At 49.2% G+C, this 18,897-nt stretch overlaps 1 protein-coding gene across 1 annotated transcript in view; it reads right to left on the reverse strand.

Moving 5' to 3' along the window:
• Positions 1 to 18,897, reverse strand: part of LOC141157139 (fatty-acid amide hydrolase 1-like) — a 150,775-nt gene that overhangs the window by 90,218 nt on the left and 41,660 nt on the right. Inside the window, exon 7 of the mRNA XM_073644040.1 lies at positions 293 to 417. Within this exon, the coding sequence (XP_073500141.1) occupies positions 293 to 417 (125 nt within the window). The remainder of the gene's footprint in view (positions 1 to 292; positions 418 to 18,897) is intronic.

The following is an 18,897-nucleotide window of genomic DNA, read 5'->3' on the forward strand; positions in this document are numbered from 1 at the left end:
ATGGAGATAACAGCACCTCCCGCTACTGAGGAGTCACATGATCCCTCTCAGCCAGTCAGCAGTCTGGTAACCATGTGACACACCAGGGGGAGACGTATAGCGGGCGCACCGCAGGATATTACACCAGACCAGCCGTGAGAAAACGCCGTCCATACAACAAGTCGCCATATGGTGCCCACATAGGAATATAACGCCACCAGCAATGCGGCCAAACCATCTCAAAAGAGTGCTGGGCATAGTAGTTCCACCAACAGCCAATCCGCAAAAGTAACGCACCAACAAGAGATCGTACCTCATCATTGAAGGGGAGTGGAGGCACGGAGGGATCCATCCGGAACATGTCATCACACAGCACGGCTCTCATGGCGGTCACCAGACTATCAACGTCTCGCGCTATCGGCCCAACCATTGCCATAACTGAGGAAAAGAAGACAAAGCAACATATCACACTCAACCGCACCGAGAAGCCAGGACTGCTTACCCTGTAATAGCTGTCTGCAGCCACCACTAGGGGGAGCTCCCTGTATACAGAGATAAATGATAAGATCCTGTCTGCAGTCACCACTAGGGGGAGCTCCCTGTATACAGAGATACATGATAAGATCCTGTCTGCAGCCACCACTAGAGGGAGCTCCCTGTATACAAAGATACATGATAAGATCCTGTCTGCAGCCACCACTAGGGGGAGCTCCCTGTATACAGAGATACATGATAAGATCCTGTCTGCAGCCTCCACTAGGGGGAGCTCCCTGTATACAGAGACACATGATAAGATTCTGTCTGCAGCCACCACTAGGGGGAGCTCCCTGTATACAGAGATAAATGATAAGATCCTGTCTGCAGCCTCCACTAGAGGGAGCTCCCTGTATACAGAGATACATGATAAGATCCTGTCTGCAGCCTCCACTAGGGGGAGCTCCCTGTATACAGAGATACATGATAAGATCCTGTCTGCAGCCACCACTAGGGGGAGCTCCCTGTATACAGAGATAAATGATAAGATCCTGTCTGCAGTCACCACTAGGGGGAGCTCCCTGTATACAGAGATACATGATAAGATCCTGTCTGCAGCCACCACTAGAGGGAGCTCCCTGTATACAAAGATACATGATAAGATCCTGTCTGCAGCCACCACTAGGGGGAGCTCCCTGTATACAGAGATACACGATAAGATTCTGTCTGCAGTCACCACTAGGGGGAGCTCCCTGTATACAGAGATAAATGATAAGATCCTGTCTGCAGTCACCACTAGGGGGAGCTCCCTGTATACAGAGATACATGATAAGATCCTGTCTGCAGTCACCACTAGGGGGAGCTCCCTGTATACAGAGATACATGATAAGATTCTGTCTGCAGACTCCACTAGAGGGAGCTCCCTATATACAGAGATACATGATAAGATCCTGTCTGCAGCCACCACTAGGGGGAGCTCCCTGTATACAGAGATACATGATAAGATTCTGTCTGCAGCCACCACTAGGGGGAGCTCCCTGTATACAGAGATACATGATAAGATTCTGTCTGCAGCCACCACTAGGGGGAGCTCCCTGTATACAGAGATACATGATAAGATTCTGTCTGCAGACTCCACTAGAGGGAGCTCCCTATATACAGAGATACATGATAAGATCCTGTCTGCAGTCACCACTAGAGGGAGCTCCCTGTATACAAAGATACATGATAAGATTCTGTCTGCAGCCACCACTAGGGGGAGCTCCCTGTATACAGAGATACGTGATAAGATCCAGTCTGCAGTCACCACTAGGGGGAGCTCACTGTATACAGAGATACATGATAAGAACCTGTCTGCAGTCACCACTAGAGGGAGTTCCCTGTATGCAGAGATACATGATAAGATCCTGTCTGCAGTCACCACTAGCGGGAGCTCACTGTATACAGAGATACATGATAAGATACTGTCTGCAGCCACCACTAGGGGGAGCTCCCTGTATACAGAGATACATGATGAGATTCTGTCTGCAGTCACCACTAGGGGGAGCTCCCTGTATACAGAGATACGTGATAAGATCCAGTCTGCAGTCACCACTAGGGGGAGCTCACTGTATACAGAGATACATGATAAGAACCTGTCTGCAGTCACCACTAGAGGGAGTTCCCTGTATGCAGAGATACATGATAAGATCCTGTCTGCAGTCACCACTAGGGGGAGCTCACTGTATACAGAGATACATGATAAGATACTGTCTGCAGCCACCACTAGGGGGAGCTCCCTGTATACAGAGATACATGATAAGATCCTGTCTGCAGCCACCACTAGAGGGAGTTCCCTGTATACAGAGATACATGATAAGATTCTGTCTGCAGCCACCACTAGGGGGAGCTCCCTGTATACAGAGATACATGATAAGATCCTGTCTGCAGACACCACTAGAGGGAGCTCCCTGTATACAAAGATACATGATAAGATTCTGTCTGCAGCCACCACTAGGGGGAGCTCCCTGTATACAGAGATACGTGATAAGATCCAGTCTGCAGTCACCACTAGGGGGAGCTCCCTGTATACAGAGATACAATATGAGATCCTGTCTGCAGCCACCACTAGGGGGAGCTCCCTATATACAGAGATACATGATAAGATTCTGTCTGCAGCCACCACTAGGGGGAGCTCCCTGTATACAGAGATACATGATAAGATCCAGTCTGCAGTCACCACTAGGGGGAGCTCCCTGTATACAGAGATACATGATAAGATTCTGTCTGCAGCCACCACTAGGAGGAGCTCCCTGTATACAGAGATACATGATAAGATCCTGTCTGCAGCCACCACTAGGGGGAGCTCCCTGTATACAGAGATACATGATAAGATTCTGTCTGCAGTCACCACTAGGGGGAGCTCCCTGTATACAGAGATACATTAGGAGATCCTGTCTGCAGCCACCACTAGGGGGAGCTCCCTATATACAGAGATACATGATAAGAACCTGTCTGCAGCCACCACTAGGGGGAGCTCCCTGTATACAGAGATACATGATAAGAACCTGTCTGCAGTCACCACTAGAGGGAGCTCCCTGTATGCAGAGATACATGATAAGATCCTGTCTGCAGTCACCACTAGGGGGATCTCCCTGTATACCGAGATACATGGTAAGATTCTGTCTGCAGCCACCACTAGGGGCAGCTCCCTGTATACAGAGATACATGATAAGATCCTGTCTGCAGTCACCACTAGGGGGATCTCCCTGTATACAGAGATACATGATAAGATTCTGTCTGCAGCCACCACTAGGGGGAGCTCCCTGTATACAGAGATACATGATAAGATCCTGTCTGCAGCCACCACTAGGGGGAGCTCCCTGTATACAGAGATACATGATAAGAACCTGTCTGCAGCCACCACTAGGGGGAGCTCCCTGTATACAGAGATACATGATAAGATCCTGTCTGCAGCCACCACTAGGGGGAGCTCCCTGTATACAGAGATACATGATAAGAACCTGTCTGCAGCCATCACTAGGGGGAGCTCCCTGTATACAGAGATACATGATAAAATCCTGTCTGCAGCCACCACTAGGGGGAGCTCCCTGTATACAGAGATACAATATAAGATCCTGTCTGCAGCCACCACTAGGGGGAGCTCCCTGTATACAGAGATACATGATAAGAACCTGTCTGCAGCCACCACTAGAGGGAGCTCCCTGTATACAGAGATACATGATAAGATTCTGTCTGCAGCCACCACTAGGGGGAGCTCCCTGTATACAGAGATACATGATAAGATCCTGTCTGCAGCCACCACTAGGGGGAGCTCCCTGTATACAGAGATACAGGAGAAGATCCTGTCTGCAGTCACCACTAGGGGGAGCTCCCTGTATACAGAGATACATGATAAGATTCTCTCTGCAGCCACCACTAGGAGGAGCTCCCTGTATACAGAGATACATGATAAGATTCTGTCTGCAGCCACCACTAGGGGGAGCTCCCTGTATACAGAGATACATGATAAGATCCTGTCCGCAGCCACCACTAGGGGGAGCTCCCTGTATACAGAGATACATGATAAGATTCTGTCTGCAGCCACCACTAGGGGGAGCTCCCTGTATACACAGATACATGATAAGATCCTGTCTGCAGTCACCACTAGGGGGAGCTCGCTGTATACAGAGATATATGATAAGATTCTGTCTGCAGCCACCACTAGGGGGAGCTCCCTGTATACAGAGATACATGATAAAACTCCTGTCTGCAGCCACCACTAGGGGGGAGCTCCCTGTATACAGAGATACATGATAAGATACTGTCTGCAGCCACCACTAGGGGGAGCTCCCTGTATACAGAGATACATGATGAGATTCTGTCTGCAGCCACCACTAGGGGGAGCTCCCTGTATACAGAGATACATGATGAGATTCTGTCTGCAGCCACCACTAGGGGGAGCTCCCTGTATACAGAGATACATGATGAGATCCTGTCTGCAGCCACCATTAGGGGGAGCTCCCTGTATACAGAGATACATGATAAGATCCTGTCTGCAGCCACCACTAGAGGGAGCTCCCTGTATACAAAGATACATGATAAGATTCTGTCTGCAGCCACCACTAGGGGGAGCTCCCTGTATACAGAGATACATGATAAGATCCTGTCTGCAGCCACCACTAGGGGGAGCTCCCTGTATACAGAGATACATGATAAGATCCTGTCTGCAGCCACCACTAGAGGGAGCTCCCTGTATACAAAGATACATGATAAGATTCTGTCTGCAGCCACCACTAGGGGGAGCTCCCTGTATACAGAGATACGTGATAAGATCCAGTCTGCAGTCACCACTAGGGGGAGCTCCGTGTATACAGAGATACAGGAGAAGATCCTGTCTGCAGCCACCACTAGGGGGAGCTCCCTGTATACAAAGATACATGATAAGATTCTGTCTGCAGCCACCACTAGGGGGAGCTCCCTGTATGCAGAGATACACGATAAGAAACTGTCTGCAGTCACCACTAGGGGGAGCTCCCTGTATACAGAGATACATGCTAAGATCCTGTCTGCAGCCACCATTAGAGGGAGCTCCCTGTATACAGAGATACATGATAAGATCCTGTCTGCAGCCACCACTAGGGGGAACTCCCTGTATACAAAGATACATGATAAGATTCTGTCTGCAGTCACCACGAGGGGGAGCTCCCTGTATACAGAGATACGTGATAAGATCCAGTCTGCAGTCACCACTAGGGGGAGCTCCCTGTATACAGAGATACAATATGAGATCCTGTCTGCAGCCACCACTAGGGGGAGCTACCTATATACAGAGATACATGATAAGAACCTGTCTGCAGCCACCACTAGGGGGAGCTCCCTGTATACAGAGATACATGATAAGAACCTGTCTGCAGTCACCACTAGGGGGAGCTCCCTGTATACAGAGAGATACATGATAAGATTCTGTCTGCAGTCACCACTAGAGGGAGTTCCCTGTATGCAGAGATACATGATAAGATCCTGTCTGCAGTCACCACTAGGGGGATCTCCCTGTATACAGAGATACATGGTAAGATTCTGTCTGCAGCCACCACTAGGGGCAGCTCCCTGTATACAGAGATACATGATAAGATCCTGTCTGCAGTCACCACTAGGGGGATCTCCCTGTATACAGAGATACATGATAAGATTCTGTCTGCAGCCACCACTAGGGGGAGCTCCCTGTATACAGAGATACATGATAAGATCCTGTCTGCAGCCACCACTAGGGGGAGCTCCCTGTATACAGAGATACATGATAAGAACCTGTCTGCAGCCACCACTAGGGGGAGCTCCCTGTATACAGAGATACATGATAAGATCCTGTCTGCAGCCACCACTAGGGGGAGCTCCCTGTATACAGAGATACAATATAAGATCCTGTCTGCAGCCACCACTAGAGGGAGCTCCCTATATACAGAGATACATGATAAGAACCTGTCTGCAGCCACCACTAGAGGGAGCTCCCTGTAAACAGAGATACAGGAGAAGATCCTGTCTGCAGTCACCACTAGGGGGAGCTCCCTGTATACAGAGATACATGATAATGTCCTGTGTGCAGCCACCACTAGGGGGAGCTCCCTGTATACAGAGATACATGATAAGATTCTGTCTGCAGCCACCACTAGGGGGAGCTCCCTGTATATAGAGATACATGATAAGATTCTGTCTGCAATCACCACTAGGGGGAGCTCCCTGTATACAAACATACGTGATAAGATTCTGTCTGCAGCCACCACTAGGGGGAGCTCCCTGTATATAGAGATACATGATGAGATCCTGTCTGCAGTCACCACTAGGGGGAGCTCCCTGTATACAGAGATACAATATAAGAACCTGTCTGCAGCCACCACTAGAGGGAGCTCCCTGTATACGGAGATACATGATAAGATCCTGTCTGCAGTCACCACTAGGGGGAGCTCCCTGTATACAGAGATACATGATAAGATTCTGTCTGCAGCCACCACTAGGGGGAGCGTCTTATATACAGAGATACATGATAAGATTATGTCTGCAGCCATCACTAGGGGGAGCTCCCTATATACAGAGATACATGATAAGATCCTGTCTGCAGCCACCACTAGGGGGAGCTCCCTGTATACAGAGATACATGATAAGATCCTGTCTGCAGTCACCACTAGGGGGAGCTCCCTGTATACAGAGATACATGATAAGATTCTGTCTGCAGCCACCACTAGGGGGAGCTCCCTGTATACAGAGATACATGATAAGATTCTGTCTGCAGCCACCACTAGGGGGAGCTCCCTGTATACACAGATACAAGATAAGATCCTGTCTGCAGTCACCACTAGGGGGAGCTCGCTGTATACAGAGATATATGATAAGATTCTGTCTGCAGCCACCACTAGGGGGAGCTCCCTGTATACAGAGATACATGATGAGATCCTGTCTGCAGCCACCACTAGGGGGAGCTCCCTGTATACAGAGATACATGATAAGATTCTGTCTGCAGCCACCACTCGGGGGAGCTCGCTGTATACAGAGATACATGATAAGATCCTGTCTGCAGCCACCACTAGAGGGAGCTCCCTGTATACAGAGATACATGATGAGATTCTGTCTGCAGCCACCACTAGGGGGAGCTCCCTGTATACAGAGATACATGATGAGATCCTGTATGCAGCCACCACTAGGGGGAGCTCCCTGTATACAGAGATACATGATAAGATTCTGTCTGCAGCCACCACTCGGAGGAGCTCGCTGTATACAGAGATACATGATAAGATCCTGTCTGCAGCCACCACTAGAGGGAGCTCCCTGTATACAAAGATACATGATAAGATTCTGTCTGCAGCCACCACTAGGGGGAGCTCCCTGTATACAGAGATACATGATAAGATCCTGTCTGCAGCCACCACTAGGGGGAGCTCCCTGTATACAGAGATACATGATAAGATCCAGTCTGCAGTCACCACTAGGGGGAGCTCCCTGTATACAGAGATACATGATAAGATCCTGTCTGCAGCCACCACTAGAGGGAGCTCCCTGTATACAAAGATACATGATAAGATTCTGTCTGCAGCCACCACTAGGGGGAGCTCCCTGTATGCAGAGATACATGCTAAGATCCTGTCTGCAGCCACCACTAGAGGGAGCTCCTTGTATACAGAGATACATGATAAGATTCTGTCTGCAGTCACCACGAGGGGGAGCTCCCTGTATACAGAGATACGTGATAAGATCCAGTCTGCAATCACCACTAGGGGGAGCTCCCTGTATACAGAGATACAATATGAGATCCTGTCTGCAGCCACCACTAGGGGGAGCTCCCTATATACAGAGATACATGATAAGAACCTGTCTGCAGTCACCACTAGGGGGAGCTCCCTGTATACAGAGAGATACATGATAAGATCCTGTCTGCAGTCACCACTAGGGGGATCTCCCTGTATACAGAGATACATGGTAAGATTCTGTCTGCAGCCACCACTAGGGGCAGCTCCCTGTATACAGAGATACATGATAAGATCCTGTCTGCAGTCACCACTAGGGGGATCTCCCTGTATACAGAGATACATGATAAGATCCTTTCTGCAGCCACCACTAGGGGGAGCTCCCTGTATAAAGAGATACATGATAAGAACCTGTCTGCAGCCACCACTAGGGGGAGCTCCCTGTATACAGAGATACATGATAAGATCCTGTCTGTAGCCACCACTAGGGGGAGCTCCCTGTATACAGAGATATAATATAAGATCCTGTCTGCAGCCACCACTAGAGGGAGCTCCCTATATACAGAGATACATGATAAGAACCTGTCTGCAGCCACCACTAGAGGGAGTTCCCTGTATACAGAGATACAGGAGAAGATCCTGTCTGCAGTCACCACTAGGGGGAGCTCCCTGTATACAGAGATACATGATAATGTCCTGTGTGCAGCCACCACTAGGGGGAGCTCCCTGTATACAGAGATACATGATAAGATTCTGTCTGCATCCACCACTAGGGGGAGCTCCCTGTATATAGAGATACATGATAAGATTCTGTCTGCAGTCACCACTAGGGGGAGCTCCCTGTATATAGAGATACATGATGAGATCCTGTCTGCAGTCACCACTAGGGGGAGCTCCCTGTATACAGAGATACAATATAAGAACCTGTCTGCAGCCACCACTAGAGGGAGCTCCCTGTATATGGAGATACATGATAAGATCCTGTCTGCAGTCACCACTAGGGGGAGCTCCCTGTATACAGAGATACATGATAAGATTCTGTCTGCAGCCACCACTAGGGGGAGCGTCCTGTATACAGAGATACATGATAAGATTATGTCTGCAGCCATCACTAGGGGGAGCTCCCTATATACAGAGATACATGATAAGATCCTGTCTGCAGCCACCACTAGGGGGAGCTCCCTGTATACAGAGATACATGCGAAGATCCTGTCTGCAGCCACCACTAGGGGGAGCTCCCTGTATACACAGATATATTATAAGATATTCTCTGCAGTCACCACTAGGGGGAGCGCCCTGTATACAGAGATACATGATAAGATCCTGTCTGCAGCCACCACTAGGGGGAGCTCCCTGTATACAGAGATACATGATAAGATCCTGTCTGCAGTCACCACTAGGGGGAGCTCCCTGTATACAGAGATACATGATAAGATTCTGTCTGCAGCCACCACTAGGGGGAGCTCCCTGTATACAGAGATACATGATAAGATCCTGTCTGCAGCCACCACTAGGGGGAGCGCCCTGTATACAGAGATACATGATAAGATCCTGTCTGCAGCCACCACTAGGGGGAGCTCCCTGTATACAGAGATACATGATAAGATTCTGTCTGCAGCCACCACTAGGGGGAGCTCCCTGTATACAGAGATACATGTTAAGATTCTGTCTGCAGCCACCACTAGGGGGAGCTCCCTGTATACAGAGATACATGATAAGATCCTGACTGCAGCCACCACTAGGGGGAGCTCCCTGTATACACAGATACATGATAAGATCCTGTCTGCAGTCACCACTAGGGGGAGCTCGCTGTATACAGAGATATATGATAAGATTCTGTCTGCAGCCACCACTAGGGGGAGCTCCCTGTATACAGAGATACATGATAAGATTCTGTCTGCAGCCACCACTAGGGGGAGCTCCCTGTATACAGAGATACATGATAAGATCCTGTCTGCAGCCACCACTAGGGGGAGCTCCCTGTATACAGAGATACATGATAAGATCCTGTCTGCAGTCACCACTAGGGGGAGCTCGCTGTATACAGAAATATATGATAAGATTCTGTCTGCAGCCACCACTAGGGGGAGCTCCCTGTATACAGAGATACATGATAAGATCCTGTCTGCAGCCACCACTAGGGGGAGCTCCCTGTATACAGAGATACATGATGAGATTCTGTCTGCAGCCACCACTAGGGGGAGCTCCCTGTATACAGAGATACATGATGAGATCCTGTCTGCAGCCACCACTAGGGGGAGCTCCCTGTATACAGAGATACATGATAAGATTCTGTCTGCAGCCACCACTCGGGGGAGCTCGCTGTATACAGAGATACATGATAAGATCCTGTCTGCAGCCACCACTAGGGGGAGCTCCCTGAATACAGAGATACATGATAAGATTCTGTCTGCAGCCACCACTAGGGGGAGCTCCCTGTATACAGAGATACATGATGAGATCCTGTCTGCAGCCACCACTCGGGGGAGCTCGCTGTATACAGAGATACATGATAAGATCCTGTCTGCAGCCACCACTAGGGGGAGCTCCCTGTATACAGAGATACATGATGAGATCCTGTCTGCAGCCACCACTCGGGGGAGCTCGCTGTATACAAAGATACATGATAAGATTCTGTCTGCAGCCACCACTAGAGGGAGCTCCCTGTATACAGAGATACATGATAAGATCCTGTCTGCAGTCACCACTAGGGGGAGCTCCCTGTATACAGAGATACATGATAAGATTCTGTCTGCAGCCTCCACTAGGGGGAGCTCCCTGTATACAGAGATACATGATAAGATCCTGTCTGCAACCACAACTAGGGGGAGCTCCCTGTATACAGAGATACATGATAAGATTCTGTCTGCAGTCACCACTAGGGGGATTTCCCTGTATACAGAGATACATGATAAGATTCTGTCTGCAGCCACCACTAGGGAGAGCTCCCTGTAAACAGAGATACATGATAAGATTCTGTCTGCAGCCACCACTAGGGGGAGCTCCCTGTATACAGAGATACATGATAAGATTCTGTCTGCAGCCACCACTAGGGGGAGCTCCCTGTATACAGAGATACATGATGAGATTCTGTCTGCAGCCACCACTAGGGGGAGCTCCCTGTATACAGAGATACATGATAATATTCTGTCTGCAGCCAACACTAGGGGGCGCTCCCTATATACATAGATACATGATAAGATTCTGTCTGCAGCCACCACTAGGGGGAGCGTCCTGTATACAGAGATACATGATAAGATTCTGTCTGCAGCCACCACTAGGGGGAGCTCCCTGTATACAGAGATACATGATAAGATTCTGTCTGCAACCACCACTAGGGGGAGCTCCCTGTATACAGAGAAACATGATAAGATTCTGTCTGCAGTCACCACTAGAGGGAGCTCCCTGTATACAGAGATACATGATAAGATCCTGTCTGCAGCCACCACTAGGGGGAGCTCCCTGTATACAGAGATACATGCGAAGATCCTGTCTGCAGCCACCACTAGGGGGAGCTCCCTGTATACACAGATACATGATAAGATCCTGTCTGCAGCCTCCACTAGGGGGAGCTCCCTGTATACAGAGATACATGATAAGATCCTGTCTGCAGCCACCACTAGAGGGAGATCCCTGTATACACAGATACATGATAAGATCCTCTCTGCAGTCACCACTAGGGGGAGCTCCCTGTATACAGAGATACATGATAAGATCCTGTCTGCAGCCACCACTAGGGGGAGCTCCCTGTATACAGAGATACATGATAAGATTCTGTCTGCAGCCACCACTAGGGGGAGCACCCTGTATACAGAGATACATGATAAGATCCTGTCTACAGCCTCCACTAGAGGGAGCTCGCTGTATACAGAGATACATAATAAGATCATGTCTGCAGCCACCACTAGGGGGAGCTCCCTATATACATAGATACATGATAAGATTCTGTCTGCAGCCACCACTAGGGGGAGCTCCCTGTATACAGAGATACATGATAAGAACCTGTCTGCAGCCACCACTAGGGGGAGCTCCCTGTATACAGAGATACATGATAAGATCCTGTCTGCAGCCACCACTAGGGGGAGCTCCCTGTATACAGAGATACAATATAAGATCCTGTCTGCAGCCACCACTAGAGGGAGCTCCCTATATACAGAGATACATGATAAGAACCTGTCTGCAGCCACCACTAGAGGGAGCTCCCTGTATACAGAGATACATGATAAGATTCTGTCTGCAGCCACCACTAGGGGGAGCTCCCTGTATACAGAGATACATGATAAGATCCTGTCTGCAGCCACCACTAGGGGGAGCTCAGTGTATACAGAGATACAGGAGAAGATCCTGTCTGCAGCCACCACTAGGGGGAGCTCCCTGTATACACAGATACATGATAAGATATTCTCTGCAGTCACCACTAGGGGGAGCTCCCTGTATACAGAGATACATGATAAGATCCTGTCTGCAGCCACCACTAGGGGGAGCTCCCTGTATACAGAGATACATGATAAGATCCTGTCTGCAGTCACCACTAGGGGGAGCTCCATGTATACACAGATACATGATAAGATCCTGTCTGCAGTCACCACTAGGGGGAGCTCGCTGTATACAGAGATATATGATAAGATTCTGTCTGCAGCCACCATTAGGGGGAGCTCCCTGTATACAGAGATACATGATAAAACTCCTGTCTGCAGCCACCACTAGGGGGAGCTCCCTGTATACAGAGATACATGATAAGATACTGTCTGCAGCCACCACTAGGGGGAGCTCCCTGTATACAGAGATACATGATGAGATTCTGTCTGCAGCCACCACTAGGGGGAGCTCCCTGTATACAGAGATACATGATGAGATTCTGTCTGCAGCCACCACTAGGGGGAGCTCCCTGTATACAGAGATACATGATGAGATCCTGTCTGCAGCCACCACTAGGGGGAGTTCCCTGTATACAGAGATACATGATAAGATCCAGTCTGCAGTCACCACTAGGGGGAGTTCCCTGTATACAGAGATACATGATAAGATCCAGTCTGCAGTCACCACTAGGGGGAGCTCCCTGTATACAAAGATACATGATAAGATTCTGTCTGCAGTCACCACGAGGGGGAGCTCCCTGTATACAGAGATACGTGATAAGATCCAGTCTGCAGTCACCACTAGGGGGAGCTCCCTGTATACAGAGATACAATATGAGATCCTGTCTGCAGCCACCACTAGGGGGAGCTCCCTATATACAGAGATACATGATAAGAACCTGTCTGCAGCCACCACTAGGGGGAGCTTCCTGTATACAGAGATACATGATAAGAACCTGTCTGCAGTCACCACTAGGGGGAGCTCCCTGTATACAGAGAGATACATGATAAGATTCTGTCTGCAGTCACCACTAGAGGGAGTTCCCTGTATGCAGAGATACATGATAAGATCCTGTCTGCAGTCACCACTAGGGGGAGCTCCCTATATACAGAGATACATGATAAGAACCTGTCTGCAGCCACCACTAGGGGGAGCTCCCTGTATACAGAGATACAATATAAGAACCTGTCTGCAGCCACCACTAGAGGGAGCTCCCTGTATACAGAGATACATGATAAGATCCTGTCTGCAGCCACCACTAGGGGGAGCTCCCTGTATACAGAGATACATAAGATCCTGTCTGCAGACACCACTAGGGGGAGCTCCCTGTATACAGAGATACATGATAAGATCCTGTCTGCAGTCACCACTAGGGGGAGCTCCATGTATACACAGATACATGATAAGATCCTGTCTGCAGTCACCACTAGGGGGAGCTCGCTGTATACAGAGATATATGATAAGATTCTGTCTGCAGCCACCACTAGGGGGAGCTCCCTGTATACAGAGATACATGATAAAACTCCTGTCTGCAGCCACCACTAGGGGGAGCTCCCTGTATACAGAGATACATGATAAGATACTGTCTGCAGCCACCACTAGGGGGAGCTTCCTGTATACAGAGATACATGATGAGATTCTGTCTGCAGCCACCACAAGGGGGAGCTCCCTGTATACAGAGATACATGATGAGATTCTGTCTGCAGCCACCACTAGGGGGAGCTCCCTGTATACAGAGATACATGATGAGATCCTGTCTGCAGCCACCACTAGGGGGAGTTCCCTGTATACAGAGATACATGATAAGATCCAGTCTGCAGTCACCACTAGGGGGAGCTCCCTGTATACAAAGATACATGATAAGATCCTGTCTGCAGCCACCACTAGAGGGAGCTCCCTGTATACAAAGATACATGATAAGATTCTGTCTGCAGTCACCACGAGGGGGAGCTCCCTGTATACAGAGATACGTGATAAGATCCAGTCTGCAGTCACCACTAGGGGGAGCTCCCTGTATACAGAGATACAATATGAGATCCTGTCTGCAGCCACCACTAGGGGGAGCTCCCTATATACAGAGATACATGATAAGAACCTGTCTGCAGCCACCACTAGGGGGAGCTCCCTGTATACAGAGATACATGATAAGAAATTGTCTGCAGTCACCACTAGGGGGAGCTCCCTGTATACAGAGATACATGATGAGATTCTGTCTGCAACCACCACTAGGGGGAGCTCCCTGTATACAGAGATAGATGATAAGATCATGTCTGCAGCCACCACTAGGGGGAGCTCCCTGTATACAGAGATACATGATAATATTCTGTCTGCAGCCACCACTAGGGGGAGCTCCCTGTATACAGAGATACATGATAAGATCCTGTCTGCAGTCATCACTAGGGGGAGCGTCATGTATACAGAGATACATGATAATATTCTGTCTGCAGCCACCACTAGGAGGAGCTCCCTGTATACAGCGATACATGATACGATTCTGTCTGCAGCCACCACTAGGGGGAGCTCCCTGTATACAGAGATACATGATAAGATCCTGTCTGCAGCCACCACTAGGGGGAGCTCCCTGTATACAGAGATACATAATAATATTCTGTCTGCAGCCACCACTAGGAGGAGCTCCCTGTATACAGCGATACATGATACGATTCTGTCTGCAGCCACCACTAGGGGGAGCTCCCTGTATACAGAGATACATGATAAGATCCTGTCTGCAGCCACCACTAGGGGGAGCTCCCTGTATACAGAGATACATGATAAGATTCTGTCTGCAGCCACCACTAGGGGGCGCTCCCTATATACATAGATACATGATAAGATTCTGTCTGCAGCCACCACTCGGGGGAGCTCGCTGTATACAGAGATACATGATAAGATCCTGTCTGCAGCCACCACTAGGGGGAGCTCCCTGTATACAGAGATACATGATAAGATTCTGTCTGCAGCCACCACTAGGGGGAGCTCCCTGTATACAGAGATACATGATATGATTCTGTCTGCAGCCACCACTCGGGGGAGCTCGCTGTATACAGAGATACATGATAAGATCCTGTCTGTAGCCACCATTAGGGGGAGCTCCCTGTATACAGAGATACATGATAAGATCCTGTCTGCAGCCACCACTAGGGGGAGCTCCCTGTATACAGAGATACATGATAAGATTCTGTCTGCAGCCACCACTAGGGGGAGCTCCCTGTATACAGAGATACATGATAAGATTCTGTCTGCAGTCACCACTAGGGGGATTTCCCTGTATACAGAGATACATGATAAGATTCTGTCTGCAGCCACCACTAGGGGGAGCTCCCTGTATACAGAGATACATGATGAGATTCTGTCTGCAGCCACCACTAGGGGGAGCTCCCTGTATACAGAGATAGATGATAAGATCATGTCTGCAGCCACCACTAGGGGGAGCTCCCTGTATACAGAGATAGATGATAAGATCATGTCTGCAGCCACCATTAGGGGGAGCTCCCTGTATACAGAGATACATAAGATCCTGTCTGCAGCCACCACTAGGGGGAGCTCCCTGTATACAGAGATACATGATAAGATTCTGTCTGCAGCCACCACTAGGGGGAGCTCCCTGTATACAGAGATACATGATAAGATACTGTCTGCAGCCACCACTAGGGGGAGCTCCCTGTATACAGAGATACATGATGAGATTCTGTCTGCAGCCACCACTAGGGGGAGCTCCCTGTATACAGAGATACATGATAAGATCCTGTCTGCAGCCACCACTAGGGGGAGCTCCCTGTATACAGAGATACATGATAAGATTCTGTCTGCAGCCACCACTAGGGGGCGCTCCCTATATACATAGATACATGATAAGATTCTGTCTGCAGCCACCACTAGGGGGAGCATCCTGTATACAGAGATACATGATAAGATTCTGTCTGCAGCCACCACTAGGGGGAGCTCCCTGTATACAGAGAAACATGATAAGATTCTGTCTGCAGTCACCACTAGAGGGAGCTCCCTGTATACAGAGATACATGATAAGATCCTGTCTGCAGCCACCACTAGGGGGAGCTCCCTGTATACAGAGATACATGCGAAGATCCTGTCTGCAGCCACCACTTGGGGGGAGCTCCCTGTATACACAGATAAATGATAAGATATTCTCTGCAGTCACCACTAGGGGGAGCTCCCTGTATACAGAGATACATGATAAGATCCTGTCTGCAGCCTCCACTAGGGGGAGCTCCCTGTATACAGAGATACATGATAAGATCCTGTCTGCAGCCACCACTAGGGGGAGCTCCCTGTATACAGAGATACATGATAAGATCCTGTCTACAGCCTCCACTAGAGGGAGCTCGCTGTATACAGAGATACATAATAAGATCATGTCTGCAGCCACCACTAGGGGGAGCTCCCTATATACATAGATACATGATAAGATTCTGTCTGCAGCCACCACTAGGGGGAGCTCCCTGTATACAGAGATACATGATAAGAACCTGTCTGCAGCCACCACTAGGGGGAGCTCCCTGTATACAGAGATACATGATAAGATCCTGTCTGCAGCCACCACTAGGGGGAGCTCCCTGTATACAGAGATACAATATAAGATCCTGTCTGCAGCCACCACTAGAGGGAGCTCCCTATATACAGAGATACATGATAAGAACCTGTCTGCAGCCACCACTAGAGGGAGCTCCCTGTATACAGAGATACATGATAAGATTCTGTCTGCAGCCACCACTAGGGGGAGCTCCCTGTATACAGAGATACATGATAAGATCCTGTCTGCAGCCACCACTAGGGGGAGCTCCGTGTATACAGAGATACAGGAGAAGATCCTGTCTGCAGCCACCACTAGGGGGAGCGCCCTGTATACACAGATACATGATAAGATATTCTCTGCAGTCACCACTAGGGGGAGCTCCCTGTATACAGAGATACATGATAAGATCCTGTCTGTAGCCACCACTAGGGGGAGCTCCCTGTATACAGAGATACATGATAAGATCCTGTCTGCAGTCACCACTAGGGGGAGCTCCATGTATACACAGATACATGATAAGATCCTGTCTGCAGTCACCACTAGGGGGAGCTCGCTGTATACAGAGATATATGATAAGATTCTGTCTGCAGCCACCACTAGGGGGAGCTCCCTGTATACAGAGATACATGATAAAACTCCTGTCTGCAGCCACCACTAGGGGGAGCTCCCTGTATACAGAGATACATGATAAGATACTGTCTGCAGCCACCACTAGGGGGAGCTCCCTGTATACAGAGATACATGATGAGATTCTGTCTGCAGCCACCACTAGGGGGAGCTCCCTGTATACATAGATACATGATGAGATTCTGTCTGCAGCCACCACTAGGGGGAGCTCCCTGTATACAGAGATACATGATGAGATCCTGTCTGCAGCCACCACTAGGGGGAGTTCCCTGTATACAGAGATACATGATAAGATCCAGTCTGCAGTCACCACTAGGGGGAGCTCCCTGTATACAAAGATACATGATAAGATCCTGTCTGCAGCCACCACTAGAGGGAGCTCCCTGTATACAAAGATACATGATAAGATTCTGTCTGCAGTCACCACGAGGGGGAGCTCCCTGTATACAGAGATACGTGATAAGATCCAGTCTGCAGTCACCACTAGGGGGAGCTCCCTGTATACAGAGATAGATGATAAGATCATGTCTGCAGCCACCACTAGGGGGAGCTCCCTGTATACAGAGATACATGATAATATTCTGTCTGCAGCCACCACTAGGGGGAGCTCCCTGTATACAGAGATACATGATAAGATCCTGTCTGCAGTCATCACTAGGGGGAGCGTCCTGTATACAGAGATACATGATAATATTCTGTCTGCAGCCACCACTAGGAGGAGCTCCCTGTATACAGCGATACATGATACGATTCTGTCTGCAGCCACCACTAGGGGGAGCTCCCTGTATACAGAGATACATGATAAGATCCTGTCTGCAGCCACCACTAGGGGGAGCTCCCTGTATACAGAGATACAAGATAAGATTCTGTCTGCAGCCACCACTAGGGGGCGCTCCCTATATACATAGATACATGATAAGATTCTGTCTGCAGCCACCACTAGGGGGAGCGTCCTGTATACAGAGATACATGATAAGATTCTGTCTGCAGCCACCACTAGGGGGAGCTCCCTGTATACAGAGAAACATGATAAGATTCTGTCTGCAGTCACCACTAGAGGGAGCTCCCTGTATACAGAGATACATGATAAGATCCTGTCTGCAGCCACCACTAGGGGGAGCTCCCTGTATACAGAGATACATGCGAAGATCCTGTCTGCAGCCACCACTAGGGGGGAGCTCCCTGTATACACAGATAAATGATAAGATATTCTCTGCAGTCACCACTAGGGGGAGCTCCCTGTATACAGAGATACATGATAAGATCCTGTCTGCAGCCTCCACTAGGGGGAGCTCCCTGTATACAGAGATACATGATAAGATCCTGTCTGCAGCCACCACTAGGGGGAGCTCCCTGTATACAGAGATACATGATAAGATCTTGTCTACAGCCTCCACTAGAGGGAGCTCGCTGTATACAGAGATACATAATAAGATCATGTCTGCAGCCACCACTAGGGGGAGCTCCCTATATACATAGATACATGATAAGATTCTGTCTGCAGCCACCACTAGGGGGAGCTCCCTGTATACAGAGATACATGATAAGAACCTGTCTGCAGCCACCACTAGGGGTAGCTCCCTGTATACAGAGATACATGATAAGATCCTGTCTGCAGCCACCACTAGGGGGAGCTCCCTGTATACAGAGATACAATATAAGATCCTGTCTGCAGCCACCACTAGAGGGAGCTCCCTATATACAGAGATA

This window comes from Phyllobates terribilis, unplaced genomic scaffold (assembly GCF_046119375.1).
Source record: "Phyllobates terribilis strain yellow unplaced genomic scaffold, ASM4611937v1 Scaffold_8__6_contigs__length_399053987, whole genome shotgun sequence".
Classification (NCBI taxonomy): Eukaryota; Metazoa; Chordata; class Amphibia; order Anura; family Dendrobatidae; genus Phyllobates; species Phyllobates terribilis.